Raw genomic sequence first — 13000 nt, forward strand, 5'->3', positions numbered from 1 at the left:
AATGATACGCCGTTTACCGTACTCACTTCTGGTCCTACAATATAGAATTAAGGAAAAATCTATTCGCATCTAGAACGCATACTGCTATTTAATTGCACATGATGCAGTGTCTTTTGAATTATTTATTAATGTGCTATTACTGTTAATCATGTACACATATGGGAGGTATGCCCAATAAAATACAACACAGTGTAACTTTGAATAAATACACACGTTCAGTAAAATAAATGGAATTTCCTATACTTGTTAAAAATATTTAGATGCGGCGGAAAACACAGACCAGGCTGAAAAAACAGTTTCTGCTCTTGCACCCCTCTTTAAAATAAACTGCTGTATTTTAAGCCAAACTGTTGTGTTTGATCGAACAATATGTCTATATGCTGCCATAGCAGATTCATGGCTTGTCTGTTTTTGTCCGTTTTACCCTGGAGATCCACATTTACAGACATCGCGCAAATGCTTTTGTTTCAACCCAGCCATAAAAAGAAGGTAAGTAATTATATGTATTATTCAAAATGTCTGTCATTTTTAGCTTAGAATCATTAGTTGATGTCTAATATGTCATGAAAAAAAAAAAACGACTTCAAAAATTCTTCACTTGCATATTTTAAACTTATAAACAAATTACATCACAATGAAAAAAAATGGTGTCTGAAAATAAGTCACGGATATCTACCTCATGAGTATTGCTTAACTGTATTTTTTTTTTTTTTGCTGTCGCATTTTCCCCAATATTTTAGATTATAACGATCCAAACACAGAAAAATGGGAAAAAATTAATATATGAAAAAGAAAATCTCGACCATTTCTGCATCGCGACCCTTGTTATATTACCATGTTTCACCCAAAAAAATCACCCAATAATCCGGCTTTGGTCATTCACAGCTGTGTGTTGACACTCGGTGATACATGCTAGATGGAGTTTTTGGATTGAAAAGAGGTAAGTATGCGAAAATGTCTCGTTAAAATCATTGCGTCTTTAATTATGCTCTCTCATGCTCTCACCTCCAGTTGGGTTTTGCTGTTTATTTATTTTTTGTTTGTTTTTTGTTTTTTGTGGTTGTAAAAATGCCCTCCTGTTCAACATTTTTATTCCCCCATAAAATTGAGTTTAAGCCTTCCAATGATGTATCACACATGCAAATAAGACAATTTTGAAATTTGGCCAAATTGGGGGTCTCAGAGCAGGCAGAACTTCAAGTCACCTGAGTGTTTTTCGCCATACACATATTTCCTTGTATAATACTACAAGTTTAACTGTGTGGATATATTTTTATACTAGTCCACCAAATTTATTGAAAACATTCAAACAGTGATAACCACAGACGTGAGTGGTTCATCCTCTCTGGAAATTAATATACGTTGACTTAACTTTTCAAAAGAGTCTCTTAACTTCACTGTGCTCTTCCTATGGTTAATTGTTCCTGGTCTGAACACAAGAGGCAATCTTTTTCCAACTTGGTCCTGAGTGTGCAGACTCCCGCAAAGTTTATTAAGATCTTTCAGTAAACAGAAAACCTTGCAGGTCCTCAATTCCGGAGCCAGGTTACTAGAAATCTTCTGCTTCTCCCCAAGCTGCACCACCCAGAATTTAGCAAGCTCGCGAGAACTCTTAGCGTGGCTTGCCACTACGTTGAGGATCAGCGGGTAAAGATCTTGAGCAGCAGCTGGTATGGATGGTCCTCCAGTGGGGGTGAAGTTGGGGATGGCAGGAGGCTGTCTTGACTGTAATGAAATAAATTGTTATGTCAAATTAGTATTTGACTATAATTGCAAGTTTACCTCAAGCAGTGGCCTCCACTATAGTTGACCTCATAACCTATGAGTGCAGTATCACTGGTTGCCTTTATACACTATTATTTAAAACAAAAAAATTAAGAATACATTTTTATAAATGTAAAGGGAAAAAAAATTTTTTTATACTGACTAAAAGGCAAAACACATGGATAGAGTATTTACAATCACAATGAGTGTTTGGTTTACAGAGGAAATCGGTTCCAATGACGTAGACCAAACAGGAATTTGTATGAAAGTCAGAACATGATATCGTCCATCAGTGACCTACACGAATGTAGAAGTTGGCATAATTACATCCATCAATTTTCCAGACTGTTTTATTACTACAAGCACAGTCGCCCAAAACTTTTAGGGGTGTGCAATGTAAATTGACTAGCGGAGTAAATTTTCACATTTCACACTAATTTCTGCTACATTAGTGATAAATACATTAATGTCATTTGTGCATTAACAACACCAACAACAATTGTTTAAAAAAATAAAGTCTAGCAAATGTACTAGCCACCCAGGCACAAGTAGATGAAATTTTCTGTTCCACTGTGTAAAATATTAATGGGAAAACGCCACCTTTTAGTGACAGTCTGGGGCCCTTAATTAGATTTTCACTTTGAAATTAATGAACAATTTAGACAGGTCTTTAATGAACCTAATGTATGTGTTTGGATGTGGGAGAAATCATAAAACATACTGTAAGCCTGTACTCATAAACAATGGAGAAAATTATGTAAAGTGGATTTGTAATGATAGAGTCGATGACATATTGGTCAGATACACAAATTTGACATCTTACCATTGGGCAAACGATGAGGACACGCTTCACAATTTTGACTTGTTCAGCCAGCCAGCGCATGGGACCATCATGTGCAATTTTGTTTTGCTGCCATACATCTATTGCAACGCTGCAGCCTGCGTGCTTCTGCAGGAATTCTGCCAAGGCTATCACAGCCCTCTGGAAAGTTTCATTCTCAGGGGGATACACCATAAGGACATTGATGGGGACGTCCACTGAGGTTGATGGTAACATTTGAAAGCCCAGTGATGTGGCCAAGTTTCTCCCATACCGTTTATCTGGATCAAATACACTCAGATAAGGGTTACACAGCACCGGAGTCTTCCATGAACTTAACTTCTATTTGAAAAATGATCAGTAAATCTTCTCTAAAAATAGGTGGGATAGTCAAGTATGTATTAATCGTTACATTAGAATAGTTATACTTGATTCTATAATGGAGGACATCTTGAATGTTATTAGCTGTCTAGCCTATGACTCTTGTTAGGAAAACGGTGAAAATGTTGTTGTGTGTATTCCATACAGATTCTCAACATGTGTATGTTTTGAGGTGCTCAACTTACAAATAAGGTATCCTGTAGTTAGGAGCATCACAGCACCCAGTCCTAGATAAACATTCACCAATATGGTGGTGAAGCTATGTTCAGGATCTGCACCCAAAAAAAAAAGAAACAAATAAATTGTAGTCATTCAAACATCAAATGCATATGAAAACAGAGTTTAATGTATATTTCCATTTTTATGCTGTTTCATATTCTGCTGTTGCATGCTATTTCGATATCAAACCTGTGAGAGACTTCCTTGTATCTGTTGTCTCAGCTGGGGAGAAATATATTTCACATTCGTTAAGTGTAATCATTATTGATGTTAACATCATTTATACCTACTATCACTATATACTGTATGTATTTTAGGTTACTAACCTGAAGGAAATTTTGTTGGCTTTGGCGTTAGACCTGCAAACAATTAAATACTGAATCATGAATTCGGAATAAGGTATCCATGCTGTATTTATGACCATTGCATTCAAGGGCCTGTTCATTCAGAAAGGAGATGAAAAAAATAAATAAAATGTGTACAGTATATAGATTTAATTTTCTGAGAGTAATTCAACATTTAGGACTGCAAAAACTGCATCTACAGTGCCTTGCAAAAGTATTCGGCCCCCTTGAACCTTACAACCTTTCGCCACATTTCAGGCTTCAAACATAAAGATATAAAATTTTAATTTTTTGTCAAGAATCAACAACAAGTGGGACACAATCGTGAAGTGGAACAAAATTTATTGGATAATTTAAACTTTTTTAACAAATAAAAAACTGAAAAGTGGGGCGTGCAATATTATTCGGCCCCCTTGCGTTAATACTTTGTAGCGCCACCTTTTCCTCCAACTACAGCTGCAAGTCACTTGGGGTATGTTTCTATCAGTTTTGCACATCGAGAGACTGACATTCTTGCCCATTCTTCCTTGCAAAACAGCTCGAGCTCAGTGAGGTTGGATGGAGAGTGTTTGTGAACAGCAGTCTTCAGCTCTTTCCACAGATTCTCGATTGGATTCAGGTCTGGACTTTGACTTGGCCATTCTAACACCTGGATACGTTTATTTTTGAACCATTCCATTGTAGATTTGGATTTATGTTTTGGATCATTGTCCTGTTGGAAGATAAATCTCCGTCCCAGTCTCAGGTCTTGTGCAGATACCAACAGGTTTTCTTCCAGAATGTTCCTGTATTTGGCTGCATCCATCTTCCCGTCAATTTTAACCATCTTCCCTGTCCCTGCTGAAGAAAAGCAGGCCCAAACCATGATGCTGCCACCACCATGTTTGACAGTGGGGATGGTGTGTTCAGGGTGATGAGCTGTGTTGCTTTTACGCCAAACATATCGTTTTGCATTGTGGCCAAAAAGTTCAATTTTGGTTTCATCTGACCACAGCACCTTCTTCCACATGTTTGGTGTGTCTCCCAGGTGGCTTGTGGCAAACTTTAAACGAGACTTTTTATGGATATCTTTGAGAAATGGCTTTCTTCTTGCCACTCTTCCATAAAGGCCAGATTTGTGCAGTGTACGACTGATTGTTGTCCTATGGACAGACTCTCCCACCTCAGCTGTAGATCTCTGCAGTTCATCCAGAGTGATCATGGGCCTCTTGGCTGCATCTCTGATCAGTTTTCTCCTTGTTTGAAGAAGAAAGTTTGGAAGGACGGCCGGGTCTTGGTAGATTTGCAGTGGTCTGATGCTCCTTCCATTTCAATATGATGGCTTGCACAGTGCTACTTGAGATGTTTAAAGCTTGGGAAATCTTTTTGTATCCAAATCCGGCTTTAAACTTTTCCACAACAGTATCTCGGACCTGCCTGGTGTGTTCCTTGGTTTTCATAATGCTCTCTGCACTTTAAACAGAACCCTGAGACTATCACAGAGCAGGTGCATTTATACGGAGACGTGATTACACACAGGTGGATTCTATTTATCATCATCGGTCATTTAGGACAACACTGGATCATTCAGAGATCCTCACTGAACTTCTGGAGTGAGTTTGCTGCACTGAAAGTAAAGGGGCCGAATAATATTGCACGCCCCACTTTTCAGTTTTTTATTTGTTAAAAAAGTTTAAATTATCCAATAAATGTTGTTCCACTTCACGATTGTGTCCCACTTGTTGTTGATTCTTGACAAAAAAGTTAAATTTCATATCTTTATGTTTGAAGCCTGAAATGTGGCGAAAGATTGCAAGATTCAAGGGGGCCGAATACTTTTGCAAGGCACTGTACGTAGATGCTATTTGCTAGCCTGACTACTGTGTTTTCCAATATGTGTAAGATCATTGGAGTTGCGGTAAATGAAAAGAAAAAAAAAAGATTGATGTAATTGTCCTAAATTAAAATGTCTGGTCACCCGTACCTTAAGGCAACAGTGAAGTTTATTGATTTGATAACTTGACCCAGTTGCACAAACATAAGACCTGCCGCCACTAACCCATTAACCTCAAATTGTTTATTGTGCCATTACATGATTGAGTCCGACTTGCTGTCTTTGTGGACTCTTGCAATATTTTTATGACAAGATGTGATGCTGCACTAGCTGCCAACTGTCTGATGGCATGACAGATATTGTCGATTGTTCTTGGACACATAGCTTCTTAGTAAAAAAAAATAGACAATCACATACACACAGAGGCATTTGAATAATAGTGCACTTACTCTGTGTGGACTGACTAGTCATAACCTTTGCGTACTTATAGGAGGTATAGTTGGTTCCATCTGGCGGCAAAGGAATGTTGGACACTTGGATGAAGGCGCCATATTGATCGTACACTAAGTAATGAAACCATTTCTAGACAAGACAAAAGGAAACAAACGAACATTTCAAAAAGATTTTTTCAACTTTCACAGTCAACCAGCGCTTACAATGAACGTACAGGTGTACATCCTGTTTTTTTTTCATTGTTTCTACATATTATGTTGCATTTACATGTGAAATTTGCACTACAACTATTAGACAATTTTTGCAACGTGATCTGTAGCTCAAAGTGGTAAGTTAAATTTAATGTCCAAATGTGCATAAATGTCCAGTTACTAAAAGGTGTTTCTTTTAAAATCCACTACAGAATGGTGTATAATGTTACAGTGACCTACAATAAGATTACATTTAATTTTCAGTAATAAAACCACAGCTTTGTTTTTGACTAACACTTCCCTTCATACAATTGCATTTTAGATATTATTTAAAAGATTCATGTTGGTGTCATGTTGGTTGTACTCAGAGAGACAAATATTTTTGGTAACAATTTTTTTGTAAAACGTGTGAGATATACTGCTGTCTTACAGATTTTTTTTTTGTGTGCAAACAATCAAATTGCTCTGACATACATTATAAACCTTTCCACAATTTGAGGCGGAAATTGATACCTTATGTATCCCGGTGAGGTTAGACTCAGCAAAGGATGGAATGTATTTACAGAGGTGGACTGCCTCCCCGCTAATCCGTGTGCCCTCAAGATATTTAACACTTGCTATACAGAGATAACAAATGACAGAAATGCATCAGAGGCTCTACCCAACTTCCCCAATTGTGAGTTACTATAGAAAGAAATTTAACTTCATTTGTGAATTTTGTGGTTAAAATTCCTGTTATTCATACATTTAATAAAGAATCACAGTGTGCCTTACCATCAATGTTAATTGCCCAGCTTACATTTACCATGTCTGTTCCCAACACATTTACTAGTTCAAGCTTCAAGTCTGCCAACAGAGATGGAGTGTAATTACTGATGTTCGGGAAATCTGGAGAAAGAGACGATTCATTTCAATGCATCTAATTATATGTCACAAATGAAATTTTAAAAAAGAAAACAAATCCAAATGTAAGGCAAAGAATTTATAGATGCAGACATTATATGCAACAGAATCAACATGTGAAGGAAAAATGACCAATGTGACCTTTGTAATTCTTACAATACGTTTTTTAAATTTAACCACGCCAATTTACTCCACTTTATTTTAACTGCACAAGCACGGTGCCACTAGTCCACCATCCATAAGAGAGTAATTTTTGTTTTCCATTTATTAAAGTATTGGAATTTAATCAGTACATCCACTTTGAAATATGAGTGTAAATCAACAATTTTGTACGTGTTTATCGATTCTTTGGACATATTACAAAGTCTGCTACGATTCAATTCGAGGGCCTTCGATCGATTTATTACAATATTATATACACATTTAACAAAATCAGTTACATTTCACTCATACGGGGAGATTGAGGGGAGGCAGGTGGGGCAGTGCACCTAGTGGCAGAAAAATATCATTGCATGGAATTGACTTTCCTGTAAAATATGAATTTAAAATAAAGACCTAAACTGTGATGAACGGCAAGCTGTTTATGTGGTTCTCAGTCACACCCTCAAAGAGACCAGAAATACCAAATAGGTTTGTATTTAATAAAAAGTACAATAAAGCAAGCATGCCAAACAGTATGCGAATTTAACAAAGTCAATAGAAAATAGAGTAAAAAAAAAAAAAAAAAAAAGCTAAATGATCAAAGTAGGATACAACCGGAGGAAACGGTGGAGAGAACCAAGATGGGGTCACACACAGCGGTAAGCAAGGTAATTGTCCTTCAAAGCTGACAGGCGTCCTTAAATACAGTGCGCTCCTCATGCGTGACAAAGACAGTGTGCTCCTTAATGCATCACAAAGAACAACTAACACAAACATGTCACAACGAACAACTGAGAACAAAAACATGACAACACATGATAGATATATACACTCACCAGCCACTTTATTAGGTACACCATGCTAGTAACAGGTTGGACCCCCTTTTGCCTTCAAACTGCCTCAATTCTTCGTGGCATAGATTCAACAAGGTGCTGGAAGCATTCCTCAGAAAGTTTGGTCAATACTGACATGATGGCATCTCACAGTTGGTGCAGATTTGTCGGCTGCACATCCATGATGCGAATCTCCCGTTCCACCACATCCCAAAGATGCTCTATTGGATTGAGATCTGGTGACTGTGGAGGCCATTTGAGTACACTGAACTCATTGTCATGTTCAAGAAACCAGTCTGAAATGATTCCAGCTTTATGACATGGCGCATTATCCTGCTGAAAGTAGCGATTAAAAGTTGGGTACATTGTGGTCGGTAAAGGGATGGACATGGACAGCAACAATACTCAAGTAGGCTGTGGCGTTCCAACGATGCTCAATTGGTACCAAGGGGCCAAAAGAGTGCCAAGAAAATATTCCCCACACCATTACACCACCACCACCAGCCTGAACCGTTGATACAAGGCAGGATGGATCCATGCTTTCATGTTGTTGACACCAAATTCTGACCCTACCATCCGAATGTCGCAGAAGAAATCGAGATTCATCAGACCAGGCAACGTTTTTCCAATCTTCTATTGTCCAATTTCGATGAGCTTGTGCAAATTGTAGCGTCAGTTTCCTGTTCTTAGCTGAAAGGAGTGGCACCCGGCGTGGTCTTCTGCTGCTGTAGCCCATCTGCCTCAATGTTCGACGTACTGTGTGTTCAGAGATGCTCTTCTGCCTGCCTTGGTTGTAATGGGTGGTTATTTGAGTCACTGTTGCCTTTCTATCAGCTCGAACCAGTCTGGCCATTCTCCTCTGACCTCTGGCATCAACAAGGCATTTCCGCCCACAGAACTGCCGCTCACTGGATATTTTTTCTTTTTCGGACCATTCTCTGTAAACCCTAGTGATTGTTGTGCGTGAAAATCCCAGTAGATCAGCAGTTTCTGAAATACTCAGACCAGCCCTTCTGGCACCAACAACCATGCCACGTTCAAAGTCACTCAAATCACCTTTCTTCCCCATACTGATGCTTGGTTTGAACTGCAGGAGATTGTCTTAAACCATGTCTACATGCCTAAATGCACTGAGTTGCCGCCATGTGATTGGCTGATTAGAAATTAAGTGTTAACGAGCAGTAGGACAGGTGTACCTAATAAAGTCGCCAGTGAGTGTATATTGACGTTTAAAATTTTCTTTTTTTAACCCTATTGGTCACTACTGTGGACTATTCAAAAGTTATCATTAGCTTAACTCTTTCACTGCCAGCCCATGGACAGAGTATGTCTTGTGATAATTAGTTACAGAGGAGAAATTTATATTGAAAACACTTTGTGAATGCAATAGACGTCCAATCCATACCAAATGGGAAGGACTGGAAGCGAATAAATGATTGGACGTCTATTGTCATCAATGACAAAGAGTTAAGCTATGTGAGACCACAAGAGATTCATCATAAAAAATACATAAAATTTCCAGAACAAAACACTGTACACACAGGCCACAATTATTTGAATTTATATCTTTCTTCTTCCTCTTTTATTACATTTGTTTCAGCAAGTCATTTTTTTGTTTATATCTTTATGCTTGTCTTTTTTTTTTTAATTTGCATTATTTTTGTTCTTTTTTAATTACTACGATTTAAATATTTAATTTTTACCCCCACAAAATGGATCCTTCAATTAATTCATCCAGTCCATTTAAAATTATTTACTTGTTTTCCCGCCAACTGCAAATCGGGTCTGAAAAAAAAATATTGTCCTGTGGGCCTCAATTTTCCCCTGGACTACAAATTTGAGACCACTATCCTATATGAATGCAAAAAAGAAGAAGAAGAAAAAAAAAAACATTTAAGAAAAAAAAAATGAAATCATAATTCTTGCACGAAAGCGTTAAAAAAAATCTAAAAGATGAAGATGTTGATCGGTTTTACTTTTCAATCAATTTGAATGGATCGCTGTTTAACCTATACAGATATCGATCTAGATCGATGTATCGTTACATCACTACTTGGAACCTTTTTTTCTTTCTCAAATATGTACATTAAATCTCATCAAGAGCACTTTTATCACATCTTTATACATTCAAGGGGAAAAAAACATACATACCAAAATCTTCATGACAGACCACGTTCTATAACACAAAACTGCTTATTATTTTGACATTAACACACAATTATAAGGAGCCATCCACACAGCAAGGTTACTTACAATATCTTGTGACGTCACGAGAGCAAAAAGATAAATGCAGACAATAAGTCGCAGCCTCCACATGACTAAAACTTTGGACGCTGGCGAGATAGCGTTTGCTCTTATGTATTAGGGGACGCAGTCCCTGCTGATTCCGTTCAAGGCTCCGCCCACTCGAACCGTTCGAGCGTGTGTGCCCCGCTCGCCTTGTAAGCGGTAAGCTGTTTTGTTTTTGATTTTTAATTTTCTGCATCTGATCGAATTTGATTGTCATGCATTGTACGCCTATGACACTGGCGTGATTTTCCACGACGAATGCAACTTTGTGTGATTAAATCGCGTCGTGCGGTGCAATGGGGCATTTGAGTTGTGCTGCTGCAACCTGGCTGTCAAATTAACTAAACAATCAGTCAACAACTTCAGCGCAAACATGCAATATTTAAAGCATATTTCACATTGTTTCATTTTTTAAAATATATTATTTAGTGAGATTGTCAGTGTTAAGCATTAAGTGGGTCAGCCAATAAGAAACACATCAATGGACACGCAGACTGATAAGCAAGATGTTGCGAAATTTAGTGTTAACTTTTTTTTTTTTTTTAAGTAATGCAAAACTAGTCTGCTCTTTTTTTAACTTTGCATTTAAAAATCCATAAATAGACTAGTTTGAAATATGAGGCTCTTCTCTGAATTTGAAATTGTAAACGTGTTCTCTGGATATATGATATAACATGACCCATATATGCCATTCTACATGCATTTCGGAAAAACAGTTACGCAAAATTATTTCATAATTCAAATTCAAATTCATAATAATTTCATTTGAAGTGGGAGGGCTCGCAGAGAATGTTAATGTTTCAGTGCCGTTGACGCCAATGGACGTCCAATCCATTTGAACGGCCAGGAGGCTGGCATGCAGCATTCTCTCAGTTAATATGGATTGGACTTCAACGGCCTTAAGGTTTGTTGCATAGCTGTTGAACCAATCCAGCAAATGAGTCCATTAAAGTGTGTATGACAGGAGAAAAAAAGGCTTAAATAGCGTTATTATGTGAATTAGAATCATATTTTGAGACGATTCAACTATACACAACAATTTGGCAAAGCGCAGATGACGAGAAATTAGTCTTTTAATCAACCGTTTAGCCACAGCGACCAATACAGTGGGGCAAATAAGTATTTAGTCAACCACCAATTGTGCAAGTTCTCCTACTTGAAAAGATTAGAGAGGTCCGTAATTGTCAACATGGGTAAACCTCAACCATGAGAGACAGAATGTGGAAGAAAAAAAGAACAGAAAATCACATTGTTTGATTTTTAAATAATTTATTTCCAAATTAGAGTGGAAAATAAGTATTTGGTCACCTACAAACAAGCAAGATTTCTGGCTGTCAAAGAGGTCTAACTTCTTCTAACGAGGTCTAATGAGGTTCCACTCGCTACCTGTATTAATGGCACCTGTTTTAACTTATTATCGGTATAAAAGACACCTGTCCACAAGCTCAGTCAGTCACACTCCAAACTCCACTATGGCCAAGACCAAAGAGCTGTCGAAGGATACAAGAAACAAAATTGTAGACCTGCACGAGGCCGGGAAGACTGAATCTGCAATAGGTAAAACGCTTGGTGTAAAGAAATCAACTGTGGGAGCAATTATTAGAAAATGGAAGACATACAAGACCACTGATAATCTCCCTCGATCTGGGGCTCCATGCAAGATCTCACCCCGTGGCGTCAAAATGATAACAAGAACGGTGAGCAAAAATCCCAGAACCACAGGGGGGGACCTAGTGAATGACCTACAGAGAGCTGGGACCACAGTAACAAAGGCTGCTATCAGTAACACAATGCGCCGCGAGGGACTCAAATCCTGCACTGCCAGACGTGTCCCCCTGCTGAAGAAAGTACATGTCCAGGCCCGTCTGCGGTTCGCTAGTGAGCATTTGGATGATCCAGAAGAGGACTGGGAGAATGTGTTATGGTCAGATGAAACCAAAATAGAACTTTTTGGTAGAAACACAGGTTCTCGTGTTTGGAGGAGAAAGAATTGCATCCGAAGAACACCATACCCACTGTGAAGCATGGGGGTGGAAACATCAAGCTTTGGGGCTGTTTTTTCTGCAAAGGGACCAGAACGACTGGTCTGTGTAAAGGAAAGAATGAATGGGGCCATGTATCGAGAGATTTTGAGTGAAAACCTCCTTCTATCAGCAAGGGCATTGAAGATGAGACATGGCTGGGTCTTTCAGCATGACAATGATCCCAAACACACAGCCAGGGCAACAAAGGAGTGGCTTCGTAAAAAGCATTTCAACGTCCTGGAGTGTGTGAAAAGCTTGTGAAGCGTTGCAGAAAACATTTGGCCTCCGTTATTGCCAACAAAGGGTACATAACAAAGTATTGAGATGAACTTTTGGTATTGACCAAATACTTATTTTCCACCATGATTTGCAAATAAATTCTTTAAAAATCAAACAATGTGATTTTTTTTTTTTTTTTTTTCACATTCTGTCTGTCATGGTTTACCCATGTTGACAGTTACAGCCCTGTGTAATATTTTCAGTTTTTTTTTTTTTTTTCACATTCTGTCTCTCATGGTTGAGGTTTACCCATGTTGACAGTTACAGCCCTGTGTAATATTTTCAAGTGGAAGAACTTGCACAATTAGTGGTTGACTAAATACTTATTTTCCCCACTATATAGGGCTCTAATGTGCCCAACAGGAGGTTGATGTCGGCAGGTTCATGGTTTCATCTGATTTAAAATTCAGCCCATTGAGGAGGAATTATTCAGAACGAGGAAAATGCAACGAAGAGAGCCGCAAAATGTCATTGTTTCAGTCTCTCTACTCCAATATTTTTACAGGATTTTCTTTTTATCGAAGTATTTTTCCCCAATTACTAAAT

At 38.1% G+C, this 13000-nt stretch overlaps 1 protein-coding gene across 1 annotated transcript; it reads right to left on the reverse strand.

Annotated features, from left to right (window-relative positions):
* Positions 1–801: 801 nt before the first annotated feature.
* On the reverse strand, positions 802–10173 carry LOC130905885 (interleukin-17 receptor B). The gene is made up of 10 exons (XM_057819655.1): positions 10116–10173; positions 10014–10038; positions 6760–6873; positions 6499–6602; positions 5791–5923; positions 3511–3543; positions 3374–3406; positions 3151–3237; positions 2588–2865; positions 802–1725 (listed from the first exon to the last, which is right to left on the reverse strand). Exons 3-10 carry the CDS (start codon positions 6791–6793, stop codon positions 1306–1308), a joined length of 1122 nt encoding a protein of 373 aa, XP_057675638.1. The 5' UTR covers positions 6794–6873; positions 10014–10038; positions 10116–10173; the 3' UTR covers positions 802–1305.
* Between the last annotated feature and the right edge of the window lie 2827 nt (positions 10174–13000).

This window comes from Corythoichthys intestinalis, chromosome 2 (genome assembly GCF_030265065.1).
Source record: "Corythoichthys intestinalis isolate RoL2023-P3 chromosome 2, ASM3026506v1, whole genome shotgun sequence".
Taxonomy (NCBI): domain Eukaryota; kingdom Metazoa; phylum Chordata; class Actinopteri; order Syngnathiformes; family Syngnathidae; genus Corythoichthys; species Corythoichthys intestinalis.

Coding starts and splice junctions, on each gene's coding strand:
- LOC130905885 (XM_057819655.1), bottom strand. CDS start 6,793: ATGGTAAATGTAAGCTGGGCAATTAACATTGATG. Junction 6,603..6,759: donor CTGGGCAATTAACATTGATG/GTAAGGCACACT, acceptor ATCTCTGTATAG/CAAGTGTTAAATATCTTGAG. Junction 3,407..3,510: donor GCCAACAAAATTTCCTTCAG/GTTAGTAACCTA, acceptor ATTTCTCCCCAG/CTGAGACAACAGATACAAGG.